This window comes from Colobus angolensis, unplaced genomic scaffold (genome assembly GCF_000951035.1).
Source record: "Colobus angolensis palliatus isolate OR3802 unplaced genomic scaffold, Cang.pa_1.0 Scaffold2, whole genome shotgun sequence".
In the NCBI taxonomy this organism is placed as follows: Eukaryota; Metazoa; Chordata; class Mammalia; order Primates; family Cercopithecidae; genus Colobus; species Colobus angolensis.
Genome location: NW_012115154.1, coordinates 8,169,408 through 8,188,934, shown reverse-complemented (window position 1 = coordinate 8,188,934; position 19,527 = coordinate 8,169,408). Strand labels below are relative to the sequence as shown.

The following is a 19,527-nucleotide window of genomic DNA, read 5'->3' as shown; positions in this document are numbered from 1 at the left end:
TTTACATGGAGGGGAAAAAAAAACTCAATGTTACATGCAAATACTGATAGAGTTTTATTTTAAGGCACCCAAGGGCAGACAAGGAAAATGTAAACTTGTCAAATGTTACATAAAAAAACCCCAAAAAACACAACAATATACTTCTTAGCTGAGGGTTTTTTCTTTCTTTTGCTATTTATTTATTATTATTGAGATGGAATCTTGCTCTCTTGCCCAGACTGGAGTGCAGTGGTGTGATCTCGGCTCACTGCAACCTCTGCCTCCCGGGTTCAAGCAATTCTCCTGTCTCAGCCTCCCGAGTAGCTGGGATTACAGGCACCTGCCTCCACGCCCAGCTAATTTTTGTATTTTTAGTAGAGGGGGATTTCACCGTATTGGTCAGGCTGGTCTCAAACTCCTGACCTCAGGTGATCCACCCACCTCCGCCTCCCAAAGTGCTGGGATTACAGGCATGAGCCAGCGAGCCCTGCAGTCTTTTGCTATTTATTTTTGTGGTGTTTGATCTATTTATTGGTTATTGAAGCAATTTTTTTTTATGGTAAAGATGGACACATCTTAACTTATTAGTGTTTCTTTGTTGCTTAAAGCTGAAGTTAAAAATGCCATTTATTCTGCTGTAATGTCGTTAGGGATTTAGTGACAGCAGAGAGGGGGCACCCCAGAGAGGAGAAAGAAATGACTTTGGGAACTTCTCATCACCCTGACAGAGACCTGGCTCCCATGGTGGTAAGAAAATAGAATTCCTAATGGTATGTCAGTGTGTGCCATTCCACTTTAGATAAGCACCTGCTCCTAGAACAATCTACCTCAGACCTTGCAATCATTCCCAAGATAACTCCCAGGAACTCTGGAGCCAGAGAATCGAATTCAAATCCAGCCTGTGTTTCTGCCTCTACCTTGAAGTCACTTACTCTCTGAGTTTCAATTTCACTTTAGTCTTTTTTTTTTTTTTTTTTTTTTTTTTGAGACAAGGCTATTGTTTTGTTGCCCATGCTAGAGCACAGTAGCACCATCATAGCTCTCTGCAGCCTCCAACTCTCGGCCTCAGGTGATCCTCGCATCTCAGCCTCCTGAGTAGCTGGGAGTACGAGCACACACCACCAGGCTCAGCTAATTTTTTGATTTTTTTTTTTTTTTTTTTTTTTGTAGAGACAGGGGTCTCACTATGTTGCCCAAGCTGGTATTGAACTCCCTGCCTCAAGTGATCCTCGCACTTTGGCCTCCCAAAGTGCTGAGACTGCAGGTGTGACCCACTGCGCCGGCCGCTTTAATCTTTAAAATGGGGGAAAATATCTAATTGGTGTTAGAATTTCCTGGAATAGCACCAAGAGCATCAAGAACAGAGCACGTGTTCAATGAATGGTAATTCTTATTATTATTCTTTCTTTCTTTTTTCTTTTCTTTTTTTTTTTTTTTTGAGACAGAGTCTCACTCTGTCACCCAAGCTGGGGTGCAGTGGTGCGATCTCATCTAACTGCATCCTCTGCCTCCTGGATTCAAGCAATTCTTTTGCCTCAGCCTCCTGAGTAGCTGGAATTACAGGCGTGCGCTACCAGGCGTGTGCCACTATGCCCCGGCTAATTTTTGTATTTTTAGTAGAGACAGGGTTTCACCATGTTGACCAGGCTGATCTCGAACTCCTGGGCTCAAACGATCCACCTGAACTCTGCCTCCTAAAGTGCTGGGATTATAGACATGAGCCACTGTGCCTGGCCTCTTACTATTTCTATCATAGTTATTATCAATATTATTTGATATTGAAAACTTGACCCCACGGGATCACTGCTTGAGAAAAACAGGTTGGAAATGAGCTGTTTCTGCAGCAGGCCTTAACACGGCCGACACGGACACCACGGAGGAACAGCTAACCACAAGCTGCAGACTGAGCACTGGGAGGCGGACAGTACCCCCAACATTGTTAAGTGACCCACAGTGAATCAAGCCCAGAAACACCACCAGTGAATGGGCCGTGTGTTATGGAACTTGAGATCCTTTCATCAGACGCTTCTAGGAGACTTTTAATTTATCCAATATTTTTGGTTAACAGGGCCTATTTCTTTATACAGCTAGGTCAGATTTATTTAACACATAAAAATTATTATGAATAATTATGGCACTCCATAAATGTTTACTGTTACGATGGTGGTGGTGGTGGTGATAACCATCATTAGCATCTTTCAGGTCTACAAATCTTTAATTTGCAGCCAGGCTGGGGAATCATCAAATGAGATTTTCAGAGAAAGGGAAAAGATGGAGGTTGTGGTAGGGGGAGAGACTCTGCACCCCACCCCACCCCACCCCACCCCTGGCAGCCAGAAGCATTTTCTCTTAATTCTGAGATAAGGTGTGGGCCTGTGATGGAGCATCCCTAGGCTTCAGTTGCCTTGTCTGTAACATGGAGAAATAGCCCCTCACCCTCTGATATGGTTTGGCTGTGTCCCCACCCAAATCTCATCTTGAATTTTAACTCCCACAATTCCCATGTGTTGTGGGAGGAAACTGGTAAGCGGTAGTTGAATCATGGGGGCAAGTCTTTCCCGTGCTGTTCTCGTGATGGTGAATAAGTCTCACGAGATCTGATGGTTTTAAAAAAGGGAGTTTCCCTGCACAAGCTGTCTCTTTGCCTGCCGCCATCCACGTAAGATGTGACTTGCTCCTCTTTGCCTTCCACCATGATTGTGACGCCTCCCCAATAAGATTGTGAGGACTTATGTGGAACTGTAAGTCCATTAAATCTCTTTCTTTTGTAAATTGCCCAGTCTCGGGTGTGTCTTTATCAGCAGCATGAAACTGACTAATACACCCTCCTAGAGTCAATGTACAGACCAGATGACCTCTTGGGTTTGGGTCTGGTATGATTCTGAGATGATTTCAAACAGGCTTGTCTGCTGAATGTTATCAGAGCAGTCATCTCATGGGGCTTGCCAGGAATTTGGGGTTTGTTTGTTTTTTTGTTTTGTATGTTTGTTTTGTTTTTGGCTCTCTGGTTGGGCTGGATCTGACCACAGCATGATCACGGAAAACCCACAACTTCCTGATAATCTGATGAGGGACTTTTCTGAAAAGCAAACAGCAGCTCCAGTAAGGATGCGGAGTGTTTTAAAGTCAGCCCTGCCATTGATAATGCAACCCAATGTCACTATGCACATTTGCATCTGTGCCTCATGGGATTCTGGCAACCGTTCTTCCTCCTGGCTGCATCTTAGAATCTGCTGGGGCTTTTTTTTTTTTTTTTTTTTTTTGTTTTTTTTTTTTTTTTGAGACAGAGTCTCGCTCTGTCGCCCGGGCTGGAGTGCAGTGGCCAGATCTCAGCTCACTGCAACCTCCGCCTCCCGGGTTTTACGCCATTCTCCTGCCTCAGCCTCCCGAGTAGCTGGGACTACAGGCACCCGCCACCTCGCCCGGCTAGTTTTTTGTATTTTTTAGTAGAGACGGGGTTTCACAGTGTTAGCAAGGATGGTCTCGATCTCCTGACCTCGTGATCCGCCCGTCTCGGCCTCCCAAAGTGCTGGGATTACAGGCTTGAGCCACCGCGCCCGGCCCTGCTGGGGCTTTTAAGAAGCCCAGGCCTCACTCCAGACCCATTAAATCAGAATCTCCAGGGGTGGAACCCAAGCAACTACAGTTTGTAAAAGTTCTTGAGGACATGGAAATACCCCTGGCTGCTCTTGGGCCTTGATTGGCATACGGCCTTTGGTCTGACTGGCGGCATGCATAGGAGAAGGCATATACAGGCATTTAAGCTGTTTTAGAGTCTTTTGCTGTCTGAAGTCAGATTCTACCTATAGGACAGTTGGCATCTATTTTATCACCCTGAGTTGATTCCCCGTTCAAATCAAGGACTGGCTTGCTTCTGTCAGAGAATCTGGGAATTTGGTAAAGGTGGCTGCTCTGGTCTCCTTCCAGCTGGGAGTGCAGGGAGTGTCTCCCTGATCTTAGGATCTCAGGATGCAGGGCTGTCCCCCTGCTCCCAACCATTTCCCAGGGACTTTTCTCAATGGAGATGAATATGGCACTGGGCAGCAGTGAAGGGCTGGCTGGCGACAGCATCAAGCCTGGCCCCTGACAGAGGCCCCAGAGTGGGAGCAGAGTGACTCCTCTATGCAGAGGTAGCTCTGGCAATGAGCAGAGGGGAGGCCGGGGGCAATCAGGCTGCCCGCCAATGTCAGGTGCATGTTGAATGTTCCCTAACAAGGAACACGATGAAAACGAACTACGAAGAAATGCAATTTGTGGAAAATCCCGGATGGGTGGAACCCCAGGAGAAAGCCTGGAATGGCTGAAAAACTTTCTACAGGGAAGGAGAAAAGATCACTTAAAAGTGGAAGTGAGAAAGGCACCAAGCAGGGTGACTGCTGTGGTAGAAAGCAACCCTGGAGGTGACGTCTCTGTTTCAGGAATGTTCTTCCCTATGTGGGTTAAGCGTCAGGGAGGTAGGGACATCAGGGGAGAAGCTGCCCATGCACTCTTCATCTTGTGCCACATGGGCCACGAAGAAAGACAATTCACAAACTCAGAGGATGGACCGTGAAAAGGACATGGCAAGAGGGAGAAAAAGCCCCAGCAAACCAAGGACCTTCCAGGGAAACTTATTTTCCTCAGGGCTCAGAGCCTGGACGACAGGTCACAGATGATGCCTGCACAGGTGACCAGTGAGGGTGCGGGCACTGTGGCGAAGACAGGGCTGCCCTGTCCTGGATGACAGGCATTTCCTCAGTGCTGTGAAGGTGCAGTGCAGGCACAGCTTCAAGCCTCCCTCCCCAGCAGGCAGCCCTGAAATCCCCTTTATAGAAATGCCAGCGCCACCATTGACCCACATGGTCAGGCAAGCACAGCAGAGCGCTGAGGAATGACATCAGAACCACGGAATCCGGGAATATTAGAGACAAGGTTGAAAAGAACACAGACTAAGCAGTCGGAAGACGTGAGTGCCAATCCGACTTAGGCCCCGACCTAGGGTATTTCCTTATGTTCTCAAGTTATTTAGCATGGTTAGTCTTTCGTTTCAACTTGGCTGGGCCATAGTGTGCAGTTATTTAATCAAACATGAATCCCAGGGTTTCTGGGAAGGTCTTCTGTAGACATGGTTAACACTTAAAATCAGCTGACTTTAAGGAGATTGCCCTCAATAATATGGGCGTGCCTCATCCAATCGGTTGAAGGCCGTAAGAGCAAAAACTGCGGTTTTCCGGTGAAGAAAGAATTCTGTGTCTAGACTGTTGCGTTGACTCCTGCCTGGGGCTCCAAACTGCCAGCCTGCCCTGCAGACTTCACACTTGCCAAACTCCATAAATTACATGAGCCAATTCCTGAAAATGAATGTCATTCTCTCTCTGTCCTATTGGTTTGGTTCCTCTGGAGATCCCTGACTAATCCAGCCTCTCTTTCCCCGCTGATGAAATGGGGATGGTGATAACTCCCACTTCACACAGGCTTTGTGAGGATCAAGTTAACATCTGTTTAGTTTAGGATCTGGTGTAGAAACATTCATTTATCATCATCATAATCAACAATAGTGGAGAAGAGGTCTAGTCTAATCTTTTTCTTTTACAGATAAGGAAACTGAGTCACAGAGAGGGGAATGAGAGTAGCTACATGTACATAACGCTGGCACTGTTCAAACATTGCATGTGTATTCCTTTTTTTTTGAGACAGTGTCTTGCTCTATCACCCAGCTGGAGTGCAGTGGCACCATCTCAGCTCACTGCAAGCTCCGCCTCCCAGGTTCACGCCATTCTCCTGCCTCAGCCTCCCAAGTAGCTGGGACTACAGGCGTCCGCCACCACACCTGGCTAATTTTTTGTATTTTTAGCAGAGACAGGGTTTCACCATGTTAGGCAGGATGGTCTCAATCTCCTGACCTCGTGATCTGCCCACCTTGGCCTCCTAAAGTGCTGGGATTACAGGCGTGAGCCACCACGCCCAGCCAAGCGTGTATTCTTAACTCATTTAATGTTGGTGACAACCTTATGAGCTACATAATGTTACTATCCCCATTTTACAGATGGAAAAACTAAGGAAGGGATTATGTCAGTGATTCACGTCACGTTGCCAGTGGGTGTCAGCTCAAGGCCCCCGTGGGCTCTCATGGCGGGGGTGATGCTAGCACCCAGGTCTCGGGGTTCCCTGCCAGGATCTTTCCACTTTCTCGCTCGGTGGGAGGCACGCTCTTTGGTCAGAGAGAAATCTAGGTTGGCCCGGTGTGAGGGAGCCATCCCTCAGCACAAGCTTCTTTCTCTGGTGCCAGCTGAGTGTCCCAGAGAGAGGCAGTGCCTGCCTCTGGTGAGGGGTGAGAACTGCCTTAAGAAGTGGGACCGCAAAAACAGCGACTGACTGGGCGCCAGGATATCTAGCTGTGCCATTTTCGTGAAAAAGTTGATTCATTTCAAGGAATCACCCTCCCTCCAGACCTCCCTCTTTCTCAGCCACTTAAACCGGTTACTCACCCAGTTGAAGTTCTTGCCTATCGCTAGGGAGGTGAGGAGTTTATCCCCTTCCTTCCAGTCTTAAATTACTAATTAAAATGGCTTGGATACTAAGCCCCTTGCAAAAAGAGCCTGGGTGGCTTTCTAAAGCTTCTTGTTCATAACCAGAGGGAAGCTGATTCTCTTCTCATCTTTATAATAAGGATTCTTTTGCAGGGTATCTGTTTTATGCTCCCTACAGTTCTGGCCCCTGTTTGGTCCCAGCAGGGGGAGGCCAGTGGAGTTTAATTACATTCCTCCTATAGGGAACATTCAAGGAATGAGGCTTTGAAAAACAACTTGTGCGACCAAAAGAAAAAAAAAATCAAATTAAGTGAGTGAGAAACAGGAATTGCCTTTTGTGTCCTAGAGACCCAATCTAAATATTTAAATTTTAAAGACAGATTTCTAAATGCTTAACTTTATAAACCTTCCGCATTGCAATTCACAGGGGGAGTCAAACATCCCTTCTGATCTGGAATATTCATATGCCTGGACTAACAGAGTCTGGTAGCTGAGATTTTCACACATGCCATATTCAGTTATAAAACATAACCTAAAAAAAAAAAAAAAAGAAAGCTCACCAAATAAAACCTAATGCTGTCCACAGTCCTGGGGCAAAACAGACTTTCCAGAAAACCTAGGGTGAAAGGAGTGCCTGGGCATAAGCACACATTTTGGAAAGGTCCCTTATTCTAGACTGATTTTTCAGTCGTCTTTCCTCTCTTGGCTCTGAGATGCCCAGTGATTGGCTATTAGTGGAGTGTGGAAGTAGCCCCAGGCAGAAGCTATTAATTTGCTGATTTAGTAGGTGCTCAAATACCATGAGCTGAAGGAGGAGGTGGACCATAGCAGCGGTAGGGCACATAGGTAGTAAGTTTCTTGTTGTCAGCAGCATTCAAGCCCAGCCTGATGATCTTTCAGATATCTGTCCTGGATGGGAAGCTGCCCTAGATGTCCCCAGAGGGCCCCTCGGAGGCCAAGGGCTGAGGCCCCCTCCTTTTCTTGGCATGATATGCTCTGGGCAATTGCACTGCAACTGTGGGACTATAGGGGCTCCAAGTGTGGCCTTCAACCTACCTCCATCTCCCCCCGCAGTGCCTTCTCTCCCTGACTCCACCGACCCCTTTCTCGCTGGGCACAGTAACCCACAAGCTTCATCTACTGTGACTCCCTGCTCGTCCTCCCTCAAATCTGTGCTTGGAGTTAGTCTCTAGAAAAGAAAGAGTGAACAAACTTTTCTCAACCCCTATTTCTCACGTTCCAGGCAGTGTGCTCGGCCCTAGGACCTACCAAGGTCCCCAGCAGACGAGGCTTCCTGGTCGTGCGGCTTACATCCTAGCTGGGACTTGATGATATTCCCCTCCCAAGACAAGTGATGTGTTAATAACGGATCATGTGTCAAAACAAAGCCAGGGCCTCCCAATGGAAAATTTTAAGCCCAGTGATGAGAAGGTTTTTTGGGGGACAGGAAGTCTTTAAATTCCCACCAGATGATACCATTTTGAAGCTTCCACTCCACTGGTGCCAAAGTGACTTTGGTCAACAGAGTCTGGGGAAGTTAAAAAAAAGTATGTTTGTTCTTTTATTTCAAGAGCTAATTGTTGGGAATCAAACCCATTCTTTTGATGTTTTAAGAGCCCATAATGTGCTCAACAGTTAAATAAACGAGCCATTCAGTTGCGAATCTAGCTCCATGCCAAGCGGATGCACAGAAGGTTGAGCTTCACCTGTGGAGCTGACTTTTCCAAGTTTATTTTTCATTCTTGCTTTTCTGGATGGATGTGAACCAACCCCACGAGCTTATTTGCTTAGCAAAGCTTGGCCCCTCTAGAGGCCCAGCTATTGAATATGAAAGACTCTGATTTGCTACATGAAAGACACAACATACGTGCCGATTGGTGCGGCCCATTCCCCGGAGAGACTTCTCTTTGCAGGTGCCCCTCCCTCTGCTCTGCAGGGACTCAGTGGGAGGGGCACTTGGGGCGTTAATTGCTAAAAATTCAAAGTGCTGGAGTGCTGCACTTGATTAAGCTAGGCAGCCCAGATAAAACACTTGCAAGTCCGTCCTGCTCTCCACCCTACCTCCCCCGTGCCACCGTGCCACCCCCATTGCAGGCATGTGGGCCTTGGCTGCTGCATGCACTTACAGGCTTCTGGGATGACCAGGGGCTCCCAGGGGGGCAGTGGGTCAGGAGGTGGAGCAGAAGCAGGGAAGATTCTGGGCCTCTCTGGACCTGGGAATAGAGTCAGAACAAGAATAAGGGGAGAAAGAGGGGAAGGAGACTAAATAGTGCTGTGAACAATGAAGAGAGGAAAGAGGAAAGAAAACAGAGAAATGGGGCGGGATGAGAGGGAGAGGGAGGAGAGAGCGGGCAGGGAGAGGCGCAGCAGGTCTCTAAGCTTCTGGCTGCCACCGCTGAGGCTCCTGGGAGCAGCTTCCCAGGCAGAGCGGATCAGTTTCCCTACGGGTTACTGTGGGCATGGGCTTTGAGTATCTCCAGGGAATGTGGAGGAGTCCAGAGTCCTGAGTAGTGGCAGAGGAAGGTCTTGGCACCCATTCACGGCCCAGATGACTCCTGGGAGGCACAGCCTGCCTCCCCACAGGTAGCCCCAGGATGAGAATGGGCAGATGGCCCGGATCTCTAAGATAATTTTGTGTGCATAATAATGAAATGGATAGCTAAGATCCAAGGCTCTGTCACCTGATCCAGATTGACTGGTCACCCTGCTTTGGGAACTCCTGAGTTGTCCACTGATGGGGCACAGAAGTCCCTAGTATCCTGTGTCTTGGGAGTTGGTGCGTTGGTAGCAGTGACCACAAATCTTAACTTCCAAGACAGAGTTCTAGTTACACACCCAGAGAGGCCCCTCTTCCCAGCCCATGCTACTTTTCCTCCCTTTGCCTGATATTAGTACCCTGATATTAGTGGTCGGGATGCTACTTCCCAGGGCCAGATGCTTCCAGAAAGGACAGGAGGTGGGTACCTAGGATACGTTTCCAAGGCCCCCTGCTGAAGCTCCTATTCCTCTAGTGAAAATAGCACAGATTCTGTTCTAGGCCACCAAAGAAATGGCATCAGGGGACATTCTCTTTAGCTACAGTACTTTGGCATGGCCTCCCACAGGGCACCGGAAGCTACTGTCTACAACCAAGGAGCGTAGGGGAGTAGGGGAGTGAAGGGGGCAGGTAGAGCTCCCTGCTTCAAAGGGCTGGCCTGATGGGTCCCATTGGATGTGATAGGTCTCCAGTCTACACATATGTCCTGACAGAAAGCTCAGGTTGCCACCTTCATCTGCTTTGAAAATGACTTTAAATCAACTCAAAAGCTCCCCCTAGCCTCCCACCATGGAAACAATTATTGAAGGAAATAGATGATGTTAGGCTTTATTTAGGATTAATACACTTCTAAAATGTATTAGGATTGGCTCATTCCTGCATCACTTCATCTCCCACTCAATAAAGTGAGTGCCATCACGATTATGGAATAATCGTGAAACCATGAGATTTATTAGCAGAAGGTAAACCACTGCAGAACATGAGCATGTTAAGTGTCATGAGGAATACATTCTTGCCACGTCCGGCACCCATGACAGAGACACAGTACTTATGGTTCAGAACCTGGCTCCTTGTACATAGTGTGGGCCATGGACTGGTGGTATCAGCATCACCTGGGAGCCGGTTAGAAATGCAGACCCTTGGCCGGGCACTGTGGCTTATACCTGTAATCCCAGCACTTTGGGAGGCCCAGGTGGGCAGATAACCTGAGGTCAGGAGTTCGAGACCAGCCTGGCCAACATGACGAAACCCCGTCTCTACTAAAAATACAAAAATTAGCTGGGCAGGGTGGCGTGAGCCTGTAATCCCAGCTACCCAGGAGGCTGAGGCAGGAGAATCGCTTAATCCTGGGAGGTGGAGGCTGCAGTGAGCCAAGATCGTGCCACTGCACTCCAGCCTGGGAGACAGTGAGACTCCGTCTCAAAAATAAAAAATAATAATCACAAAAAAGAAATGCAGACCCTCAGGCTCGTCCCAGATCTGCTAAATCAAAATCCGCAGATTTAACGACTCCCGGGTGGTTCCCATGCACGTTAAACTTTGTGATGCTCTAACCAAGGGCCGTCGCCGCAGCCCGTTGCCATTTTTCTGACACTGCAGTGTCACTGTTCTTTGTTTTAGATTTCAACATTAGGGCTGTAAGGTGTTCTCTGTTTTGCCTCTTCCCTTGTCCCTGTGGCTTCGTGCTCTCTTGTCCTGTTGTGCTGTTACGGGGTCTGTCAGAAGGCAGAGACTCAGCAGCACCTCTGACCTCTGTGTGGCTGGAGGCCTGAATTGATGGGGAACTCCTGAACTTATTCCTCGACAGCTGTGGGTAGCCCAACCCCAACAGACCTGGGCAAAGGGGAGGAAACCTTCCTCATGGGGAAAATCCCATTTCCAGTTTTTTACTTGATCTCAAAGTCAACCATGCCCTACTTCCTGGGTGAGATCCACATGAGGAGACTTTTTTTTTTTTTTTTCCCATAGTGAGGATGCATTTGTGTTAAGCTATTCACTTTTTTTCCTGTCCAACCTTTCCTCTGTGACAAAGGACGTGTACTCATGAAAAAGCTAGTTGGGGGTAAAATGGCTATTTTTTTTTGTAAGCACATGATATGCTTTTCTTCTTGGAGATCCTCTGACTGCTTCAAGGAAACAATCCTCAACCTTGCTCACATAGCAGCGTGAGCTAATCAGCTGAAATAACCAGCACAGAATGTTCTTTTATCCTTAAGAGAAAAAGAAAGAGTAAATTGTATTTTAATTAGATATTTATAATGGTTACAAAGCAGCTCTTCAAGAGAAGTTTTAAGAATTTGGCCTTCCTTCTAAGACATAACTGTGCTCAAATTATCCTAAAGAGAGGCTGTATATCAATCCAATCCAGTTTGTGATAAATTTACAACTGGGTTCTGCACAGCAGATTTATAACAACAATTAAGCAGAAGGAAAATGGGTCATAAATTTTGGCTGGCACAGTCCGGCACCAAAGAGAAGAAAAGAGAATGGTTTAGCCAGATCAAAAGTCAATAATTTCAACATAGAACACTAAAGCTATAGAAGACCCAATTTATATGAAAAGAAGTTGCATTTTCTCCTCTCTCATCCTTTCCAAAATTACATGAGAACACAATGAAGCATCCATATAACAAAGGTCTCTTTAAATAAATGGTGTGGTTTTTTCAGCTTTACGAGTGGTACAAATGGTACAAACCTCTTCCCACTCTTCCACTGTTGAATTTACTGAATGCACCTCCTTTTCCATAGACCAAGGCAACATGGGAAAAGAGAGACTTCTCCAAGAGATTGGGGGACTTGAGAAAGAATATTTTAAACTGAATTTTGATGGTGGGACAAGATAAGGGGAGGCCAGATAAAATTCCCAAACAAGATGATTTGAAAGTAAACACATGTGGCCCAGAAAGAATTAGTCTGGGGGCATGAATTAAAAAGTGGGTTGAAGCCGGGTGTGGTGGCTCACACCTGTAATTCCAGCACTTTGGGAGGCTGAGGCAGGCGGATCACTTAAGACCAGGAGTTCCAGACTGGACTGACCAACATGGCAAAATCCCATCTCTACTAAAAACGCAAAAATTAAAACAAACAAAAAAGTGGATTGTAACTGTTTTAGAAGCTGGAAGCAAAATCTCTATCCTGAAAGGAGAAATGCAATCAAGGCTCTATGGGATGAGAGATGGGATGTTGCCAGACAGCATACGCAGAGGCAAATCCCCGATAGTGAAGAAGACCTTTGAGTATCCTTACATGTGTGTAGAGAATCTGAATTATTGACTTTCATGCCTGACATTTTCACTTCTCAAATGGTGAAGGATGCAATAAGGGAAAACTGCTGAGATGGACCGACTGGCCCTGCAGAAATCACAGGAAACTTGGGATGAGGTGGCCACATGATTTGCAAGAAATAGGCAAGAGCAGGCTGTTCCAGGCACTGCCGGATTTATACCTTCTAATTTGGCAAACTGGATTTTAAAAGTTCAGAGGGAAGGTGAGCATGATCACGTAACAGGAAATTGAGAAGTGAGAGCTTCTAATCTAGGGGCCACGGATTCTATGTACATGGATGAGCAAACACACTGTTTCCTGGCTACCCAGAAGCCATTTACCCCACTTTTAGCAAGAGTGATTTGGGGATCCACCTCTCCTCCACTCTAGAGCTCAGTGGTTCGGGTAAGGCCTCACCTAGACACCAACTCCAGGGATGGGGCACATGACCCAGGTCTAAGCCAATCAGGGGATCATATTCCCTTGGGGTCCAGGGGTTGGTTGAGGGGTGGGTGCATGACCCTCTCGAGGTCACTGAGATGCCAGGAGGCTTTTGCTGAGACTTCCAGGAAAGAGACTCTTTCTTCTTCCTGTTGAACTTGAACCTGCTCTCTCCTACCCCCATCCTCAGCCTATAAAGACATTAGAGTGATTCAAAGAAAACTTAGAGCAAGGAGTCATTGGCCTAGGGAAGAGGGTCCTCCCCACTCCCAAGCCAAGGAAGGGGGTCTTCAGCAGAGCCACTCATAGAGGTGGGGCATTCTCCTTGGCCATCTGCTCATGCAGCAGAATTGCTGATGTGCCCTCTTTACCTCTTAGAGCAAAGGATAAGTACTTGGAGAGACATGGCAGGGCGGAGGGAGGAAGAGAAGGGCAGAAGGTGGCCACTGTGGGTGTGGCCCAGTTGTGTGTTTCCCATGAGCCGAGTGGACACTGGGGAAGGCATGGAAGCTGGAGCCATCTAGCTGGTAACCTGCCCAAGATTCTCCACCAAGCAGCCTTGGGGCAGGAGCTGGTGGTAGGGGCTGGAGCCTGTCTTCCTGGCAGGGAATTATGCAGTGAGGACGCCAGACCTAGGAGCCCTCTGAATACGTCTTCCATCTACCCCACATTAGAAGTCCCCTGGGGAACGCACTGAGGGCAGCCCCAGGTAGGCAGGATTTGGGGATCCGTTCACAGGCCCCACTCCTGTAGGAGAAAGGGAACCAGCAGGGGTGGGGGAGGAGTAGAAGGAAGGGGAAAAAACAGACCACTCCTCCCCAGGGCGGTGTCCTCAGGCCACAGGTCAGCCTGAGCTAAGAGAACAGAAGAGCACTGGCTGGATTTGAGACTGAAGTTTTCATCTGGGCCAGACTGGCCTGGACTTTTTAATGCCCCCCAAAATGACCAGAAATCATTGAGATCTGTCCAAGGTATCATCATGGACAGGGAAAGGAGATTCATCGGAGCACATTTAAAGGAAAAAAATGAAAAAAACAAAACAAAAAAAACACCAAATGGTTTTAAGTTGGTACCTCACTGAGTTCAGACTGTTCAGAACACGGGTCACACAGCTGTCTTGAGACCCCTAGGGGAGATCTGCCTGAGAAGGGAGTATGCCCAGAGAAATTGGAGCTGAGAGATGGAGAGAGAGAACAACCTGGACAGGGCTTGAGCCCCTGAATCAAGCCATACCTGAAGGTAGCTCTGCCCTCTGGAGTTTTCAGTTATAGGGGTCAATAAGCTCCCTGAGACAATCCGGGCTGAGTTTTTATCACTGTCCACAGAAGAGTCTGAACTGATGCCATGCACATATCTGCTCTTTCTTGGAGGAAGGGATGTAGCTCTCATCAGATTCCCATGGTGCATTGCTATGAAAGAAATTGCTTGGGGAGAAGAAACTCTAGAGCTCAAATTAAGCAATCTCATTGACAAATACAAGGGAAAGCCATCTAATGAGGCATGGGGATGCTCTACAGGGATGTCACAGAAGAGCTAGACCAGAACACCCTCGTGCGTAGGGCTGGAGCCCCAGAGTCTGGCATTAACTGGCACTCAAGAAATATTTGTTGAATGGAAACCAGCAGGAAAATTATAACAAGTCATACTTTACATGCAAATTTTCAGGAATATTTTCAGGAAAATATCTAATGTGTGAACATCTAATCTGCATTTCCATGTCCTGACAGATGGCCCATATTAACAGAGCTCTGATTATATTAAAAAAAAAAAAAAAAATTAAAAAAATAAAAGAAGGAAAGAAAGAAAAGAAAAAAAGAAAACCTACCAATATTCATTGAGTGGGTGCCATGTGCAAGGCTATGCAAAGCAACATTATTGTGACTACCAAATGTATGTTTTGAAAAAGACAGCTGTAGATATTCCCATTTTTCAGAGACTCCCCTCCAACAACCAGCTATTACATACAGGAAGAAAATCACATTGGGGCTTGCATGGGTTAGGAGGTCTTTGAACCCTGCTTTTTTTCTTGGAAGAGGGATCTGAGCCCTTGAGAATCTAAGGCTGTCTTCTCACAGTGGAACCAGGGACCACCTGTATCAGAATCACTGGAAACATTTACTTAAAACGTGGGTTCCTCAGGAGGCGGAGGTTGCTGTGAGCCAGGATTGCACCACTGCACTCCAAGAGAGCGAGATTCCATCTCAAAAAAATAAAAATAAAATGCACGTTCCTGGGCCCCAGCTCAGACTTATGGAATTGGAACCCCTGAGGTCAGGACCCTGGAACGCCCATTCTAAGCAGTCTTCCCTTATGGTTTTACGCACACTAAACTCAAAAATTTGACCTGCTGTAATCTATTTATTTGACCAAGGGGTCTCTGTGCCTTGCAACATTCTGTACAACCCCATAATAACATGCGGTTCTTTTTTTTTTTTTTTTTTTTGAGACGGAGTTTCTTTCTTATTGCCCAGGCTGGAGTGCAATGGCACAATCTTCACTCACTGCAACCTCTGCCTCCCTGGTTCAAGTGATTCTCCTGCCTCAGCCTCCTGAGTAGCTGGGATTACAAGCATGTGCCACCACGCCCAGCTAATTTTGTATTTTTAGTAGAGATGGGCTTTTACTCTGTTGGTTAGCCTGGTCTAGAATTCCTGACCTCAGGTGATCCACCCACCTTGGCCTCCCAAAGTGCTGGGATTATAGCCTTGAGCCACTGCGCCTGGCCTAACATGTGGTCCTCTGGGAGGAGAAGCCCTGCTCCTAGGCTGGGGGCATTGAAGGAGGCCAGGATGTGGTGAGACAACACCCTCCTTGAGGTCATGGCCAGTGAAGGCCGTGCCAGAGGTAAAGGGCGCAAGCGTGAGGGCTTTTGAATGGAAACACTTGCTGTGTCCTCCTGGCAGATTGACATAACTGGATGTGACTATGGTTATAGCTGGTGGGACCGACTCCTGTGGTCCCGTGGCTCTCTAAATGACACCACACATTCTAGACCTGATTATCTGCTGCCTTCTACTGCCCTGCAGGCCTGTGTTTGGAAGGAAGATATTGTTTCATAGACATAACATTGCTTCTCAATTGGTGATTGAATTCCTGCAAGATGAGGATCTGACTTCTGTCTCTTAGAGCTTCTGCCCCCTCTCTTAGCCTCTGCCATGTCTACTACACTGCTGGACACTCATTAGATGCTTCAAAGCCCTTAATTTGAAGTGCTTTCTGGTTTACTGAGACCAGAGTGCTGGGCTTCCCTCCAATGCCTTCCTGGGACAGCATGCTAAGCTTCCTTTGAGAAGTCACCTTCCTGAGTTCTCAGTCATGTGACTTGAGCATGATTGACCTAGGGCTGGAGTCTGATTGGTGTAAGCCTATCAGGGACCCCATTCCCCTTGCTGCAGAGGAGTTGGTTCAAGAATGGGCAGTGGGCCGGGTGCGGTGGCTCATGCCTGTAATCCCAGCACTTTGGGAGGCCGAGGCAGGCAGATCACCTGAGGTCAGGAGTTCGAGACCAGCCTGACTAACATGGTGAAACCCCGTCTCTACTAAAAATACAAAATTAACCAGTTGCGGTGGTGCATATCTGTAATGCCAGCTACTCGGGAGGCTGAGGCAGAATTGCTTGAACCCGGGAGGTGGGGGTTACAGTGAGCCTGGATTGTGCCATTGCCCTTCAGCCTCGGCAACAAGAGTGAAACTTCATTTTAAGAAAAAAAAAAAAAGTGCAGCGACCTAAGCATTCTCGTCAGGGTGACTCTGTCTGGGAATTTTAAGCCACAGACCCTCTCTTCTCCATTGGTTGCAAGCAAGGAAGTGTGTAGTCCCAAACACTCTTGACAGGCTTCTTGGGGCTTTGAGAGGACAGCATGACGGAGCATGGGGCCAATATAAGAGAGCACAGCCAAGAACTGGGGAGAGAGAAACGGACCTGTGCACCAGTTTGAGACCTAGACAGAGATTTGCCTGGAGCCATATCTATTCCTGAGCTGCTCAATTAAATGTACTCAGAAATACACATTTATGAGTCTTTTTGTTTGTTTTTACTTTTGTTTTTGTTTTGCTTAAATCAGTTGGGTTGGGGTTCTGTTATCTGCAACTAAATGCATCCTAATGGATTGCCTCCCTTTGAGCTCCTTTTACTTCTTTTGCGCTAATGTCCCTCAGTCACCGTTGGTCCCTCCCTCTCCCCTTTCCTCAATTTAAGAACAAATACACAAACCACTGCATATAAAACAGAATAAGATGGGTTGCAGGGTTATTTGGATTCATGGCTTGTTGAGATTCCATGCCCAAAGAATATTGATTAATGGATCAATGTCAATCTGGAGGGAAGTCCTGTCCTGTTCAACATTTTAATCAATGACTTGGATGAAATAGGAGACATGCTTAGTAAGTCTCAGATGACACGAGGCTGGAGGAATTGCTAATACAACAGATGGCAGAATCAAGATTCAAAATTATTTTGACTGACTTGAACAGTAATAAGGATAAATATAAACTCTTGCGTCTAGGCTCAATAAATCAATTGTGTAAGCAGGGTTTGGAAAGGCCCAGCGTGGCAGTTGTCATAACTACTTAGAACTTGAAGTTGACCATAAGCTCATGTTGAGCCTAAAGTTAAGACAATTAATTAGTAACACAGTGAATGCAGTTTTCAAATATTAAAAAACTGCTGTGAAGAAGAGACACTGACTTTGCCTTTACTTCCCCAGTAGAAGAAAAAAGTAGAATTTCCTGGGAAGCGGTTTTCAGTTCATTGTATGAAACATTTTTTAATGGTTCCAGTAACAGAATAGACCACCTTCCAAAACTGTGAATGTAATAGCAATTATATCAGAATGTAATAGCAATCCTATCAGAATGTAATAGAAAGGATTTCATTGTGGTGGTCTTCCTTTTAAAGCACAGATTTAAAAAATGAATCTCTTTAACAACTCACGAGCCAAAGTTATACACACACAAGCATCCAGAGGAAAAAATGAGGTGACAAAGTAGTCTTGCCCAGCGCCCTCATTATATCTGCTACAAGAGATCAAGAGGGGCCTCATCTAGAAGAAATGTCCAGAATCTGGCCTGGGCACTGATGGGCCCCACCTTCCCTTATTCCATTTGTGAACCTCCTCCTCAGCTTCCAGTCTTCAGTCCAGCTTCAGCTTGGCCTGTCCTTTTGTTCACTCCTGCCTTCCAGCTTAGCTCTCTTTTCTGGCTCACACCTGCCTCCCTCTGTTTGGCAGCTCCAAGTCAGATATTGGGAAGCCATAACTCCTTCCCGAACCCTGCCCCTTTGGGCCTGACTCCTTCCTGAGCTTCCACAGCTTCCTCCAGCCAGGCCTGGCTTCATGGACTACCCCAGACAGCGAAGGTGCACACACAATTTGTCTTTTTGTTGTGACTGTTGTTCTCAACATTCCATTTCACTTGTTAACCCGGAGAGCGGGAGAAGCCGAACAATGACCCTATTTCATCTTATCAGCTTAGAATGTGATATTAGCAAGTTATTAAAAATAAGTTTCACTTCCACAAACACAAAATCAATTGTCCTATGGATATCCCATGGGTAACTGGACGCAACTTGTACTCACGTGTTTCTCCTTAAAAAGGTCCACCTCTCTCAGAAGCTTCTCTTGGCAGTCAGGGTTGGTGGCCAGTAGGTAGGTGGCAAAAGAAAGTGTGTTGGTGACGACTTCATAGCCAGCGATGAGGAAGATGAAGGCCTGGCCCACAATCTCATCCACAGTCAAAGGCCTGGCCACGGGCCTGGGCCGGTGTTTCCGGGAAGGGCTCGGCTTGCACCCCGTAGAGGAGAAGATGTCTCTGACGATGTCGAAGTCTTGCATGCCCACGGGACTTGCAGAATGTCGGGCATCCAGGACCATTTGGAGGAAGTCCCTGCGTCTCTAAGGGACGAAAGGAAGAAAATGCACATTTTGACCTTACAGTCATGCAAAGTGAGGCTTCTTTTGAACAAAGGAGGAAGATACATGGGCGTAGCTTTTGAAGAGCTCAGTAGGAACAAGGTTCCTGGTTGCTGGGTTATCTGGGACGGTGAGAACCTGGAAGCCACCTGAATGTCCCTTAGTATAGCACTGGTCAGGCAGGTTCTGGGGCACTGAAGAGCAGCCTGGGCTGCTGCCCTGAGCAAGGCAGAGGCCATTCTATCTGGGCTAATTTGAAAGTCACTGAACCACTTTGATAAGTAAAACAAAGCAGGTCATAGAACAGTATGCACAGTGGCTCTTGTTTCTGCAAAAACAGCAAATGTACTAAATATATCATCACCTATATCTGTCTATGCATAGAGAATTTTAGCAATGTCCCCACCTAACAGTTCATAATGAGCTGGAGGAGGTGGGAAAACCAGGAGGGGGGCTTTTATGTTTTACTTTATGCATTTTTGTACTGTTGGTTGGCGGTTGGTTTTCCAACAATAAAACAATGAAAACATCACATAGATTTAAAACCAAGCTTGTGCTGTACTGCTCACTTATGTGCAGCTTAGAACTTAGATGGGCAGCCACCAGTTTTACTCACGCAGTAGAAAGTTAACAGAAGTGGGGGCAAGGGGAGGGGACTAGTTTGGCGGTGCCTGTCTTCAAGGTCTCCAGGCTTTGCCTTCTTCATCCCCTAGCCTTCATATCAGATCTTCACATTGGTTCCCTCTTTTTCTCGTTATCCCCTACCCCCATTTAAGTAGTTAGAACTTTCTTTCCATTTTCCCTACCTTCTTTATCAGTCATTTGCATATTCTTCATGTTTTCACTATTACTCATTGTAACAATAGGAGTGTTTCTATATTGCCTCTGT

The 19,527-nt window shown here is 46.8% G+C and overlaps 1 protein-coding gene and 1 long non-coding RNA gene across 2 annotated transcripts in view; both read right to left on the bottom strand.

Moving 5' to 3' along the window:
• Window positions 1–19,527, bottom strand: part of TBXAS1 (thromboxane A synthase 1 (platelet)) — a 200,792-nt gene that overhangs the window by 49,191 nt on the left and 132,074 nt on the right. Inside the window, 1 exon segment of the mRNA XM_011941284.1 lies at window positions 18,306–18,620. Within this exon segment, the coding sequence (XP_011796674.1) occupies window positions 18,306–18,620 (315 nt within the window).
• Window positions 1,407–4,940, bottom strand: LOC105511172. The gene is made up of 2 exons (XR_001001678.1): window positions 3,542–4,940; window positions 1,407–3,209 (listed from the first exon to the last, which is right to left on the bottom strand). It is a non-coding gene; the product is annotated as an uncharacterized LOC105511172 (long non-coding RNA).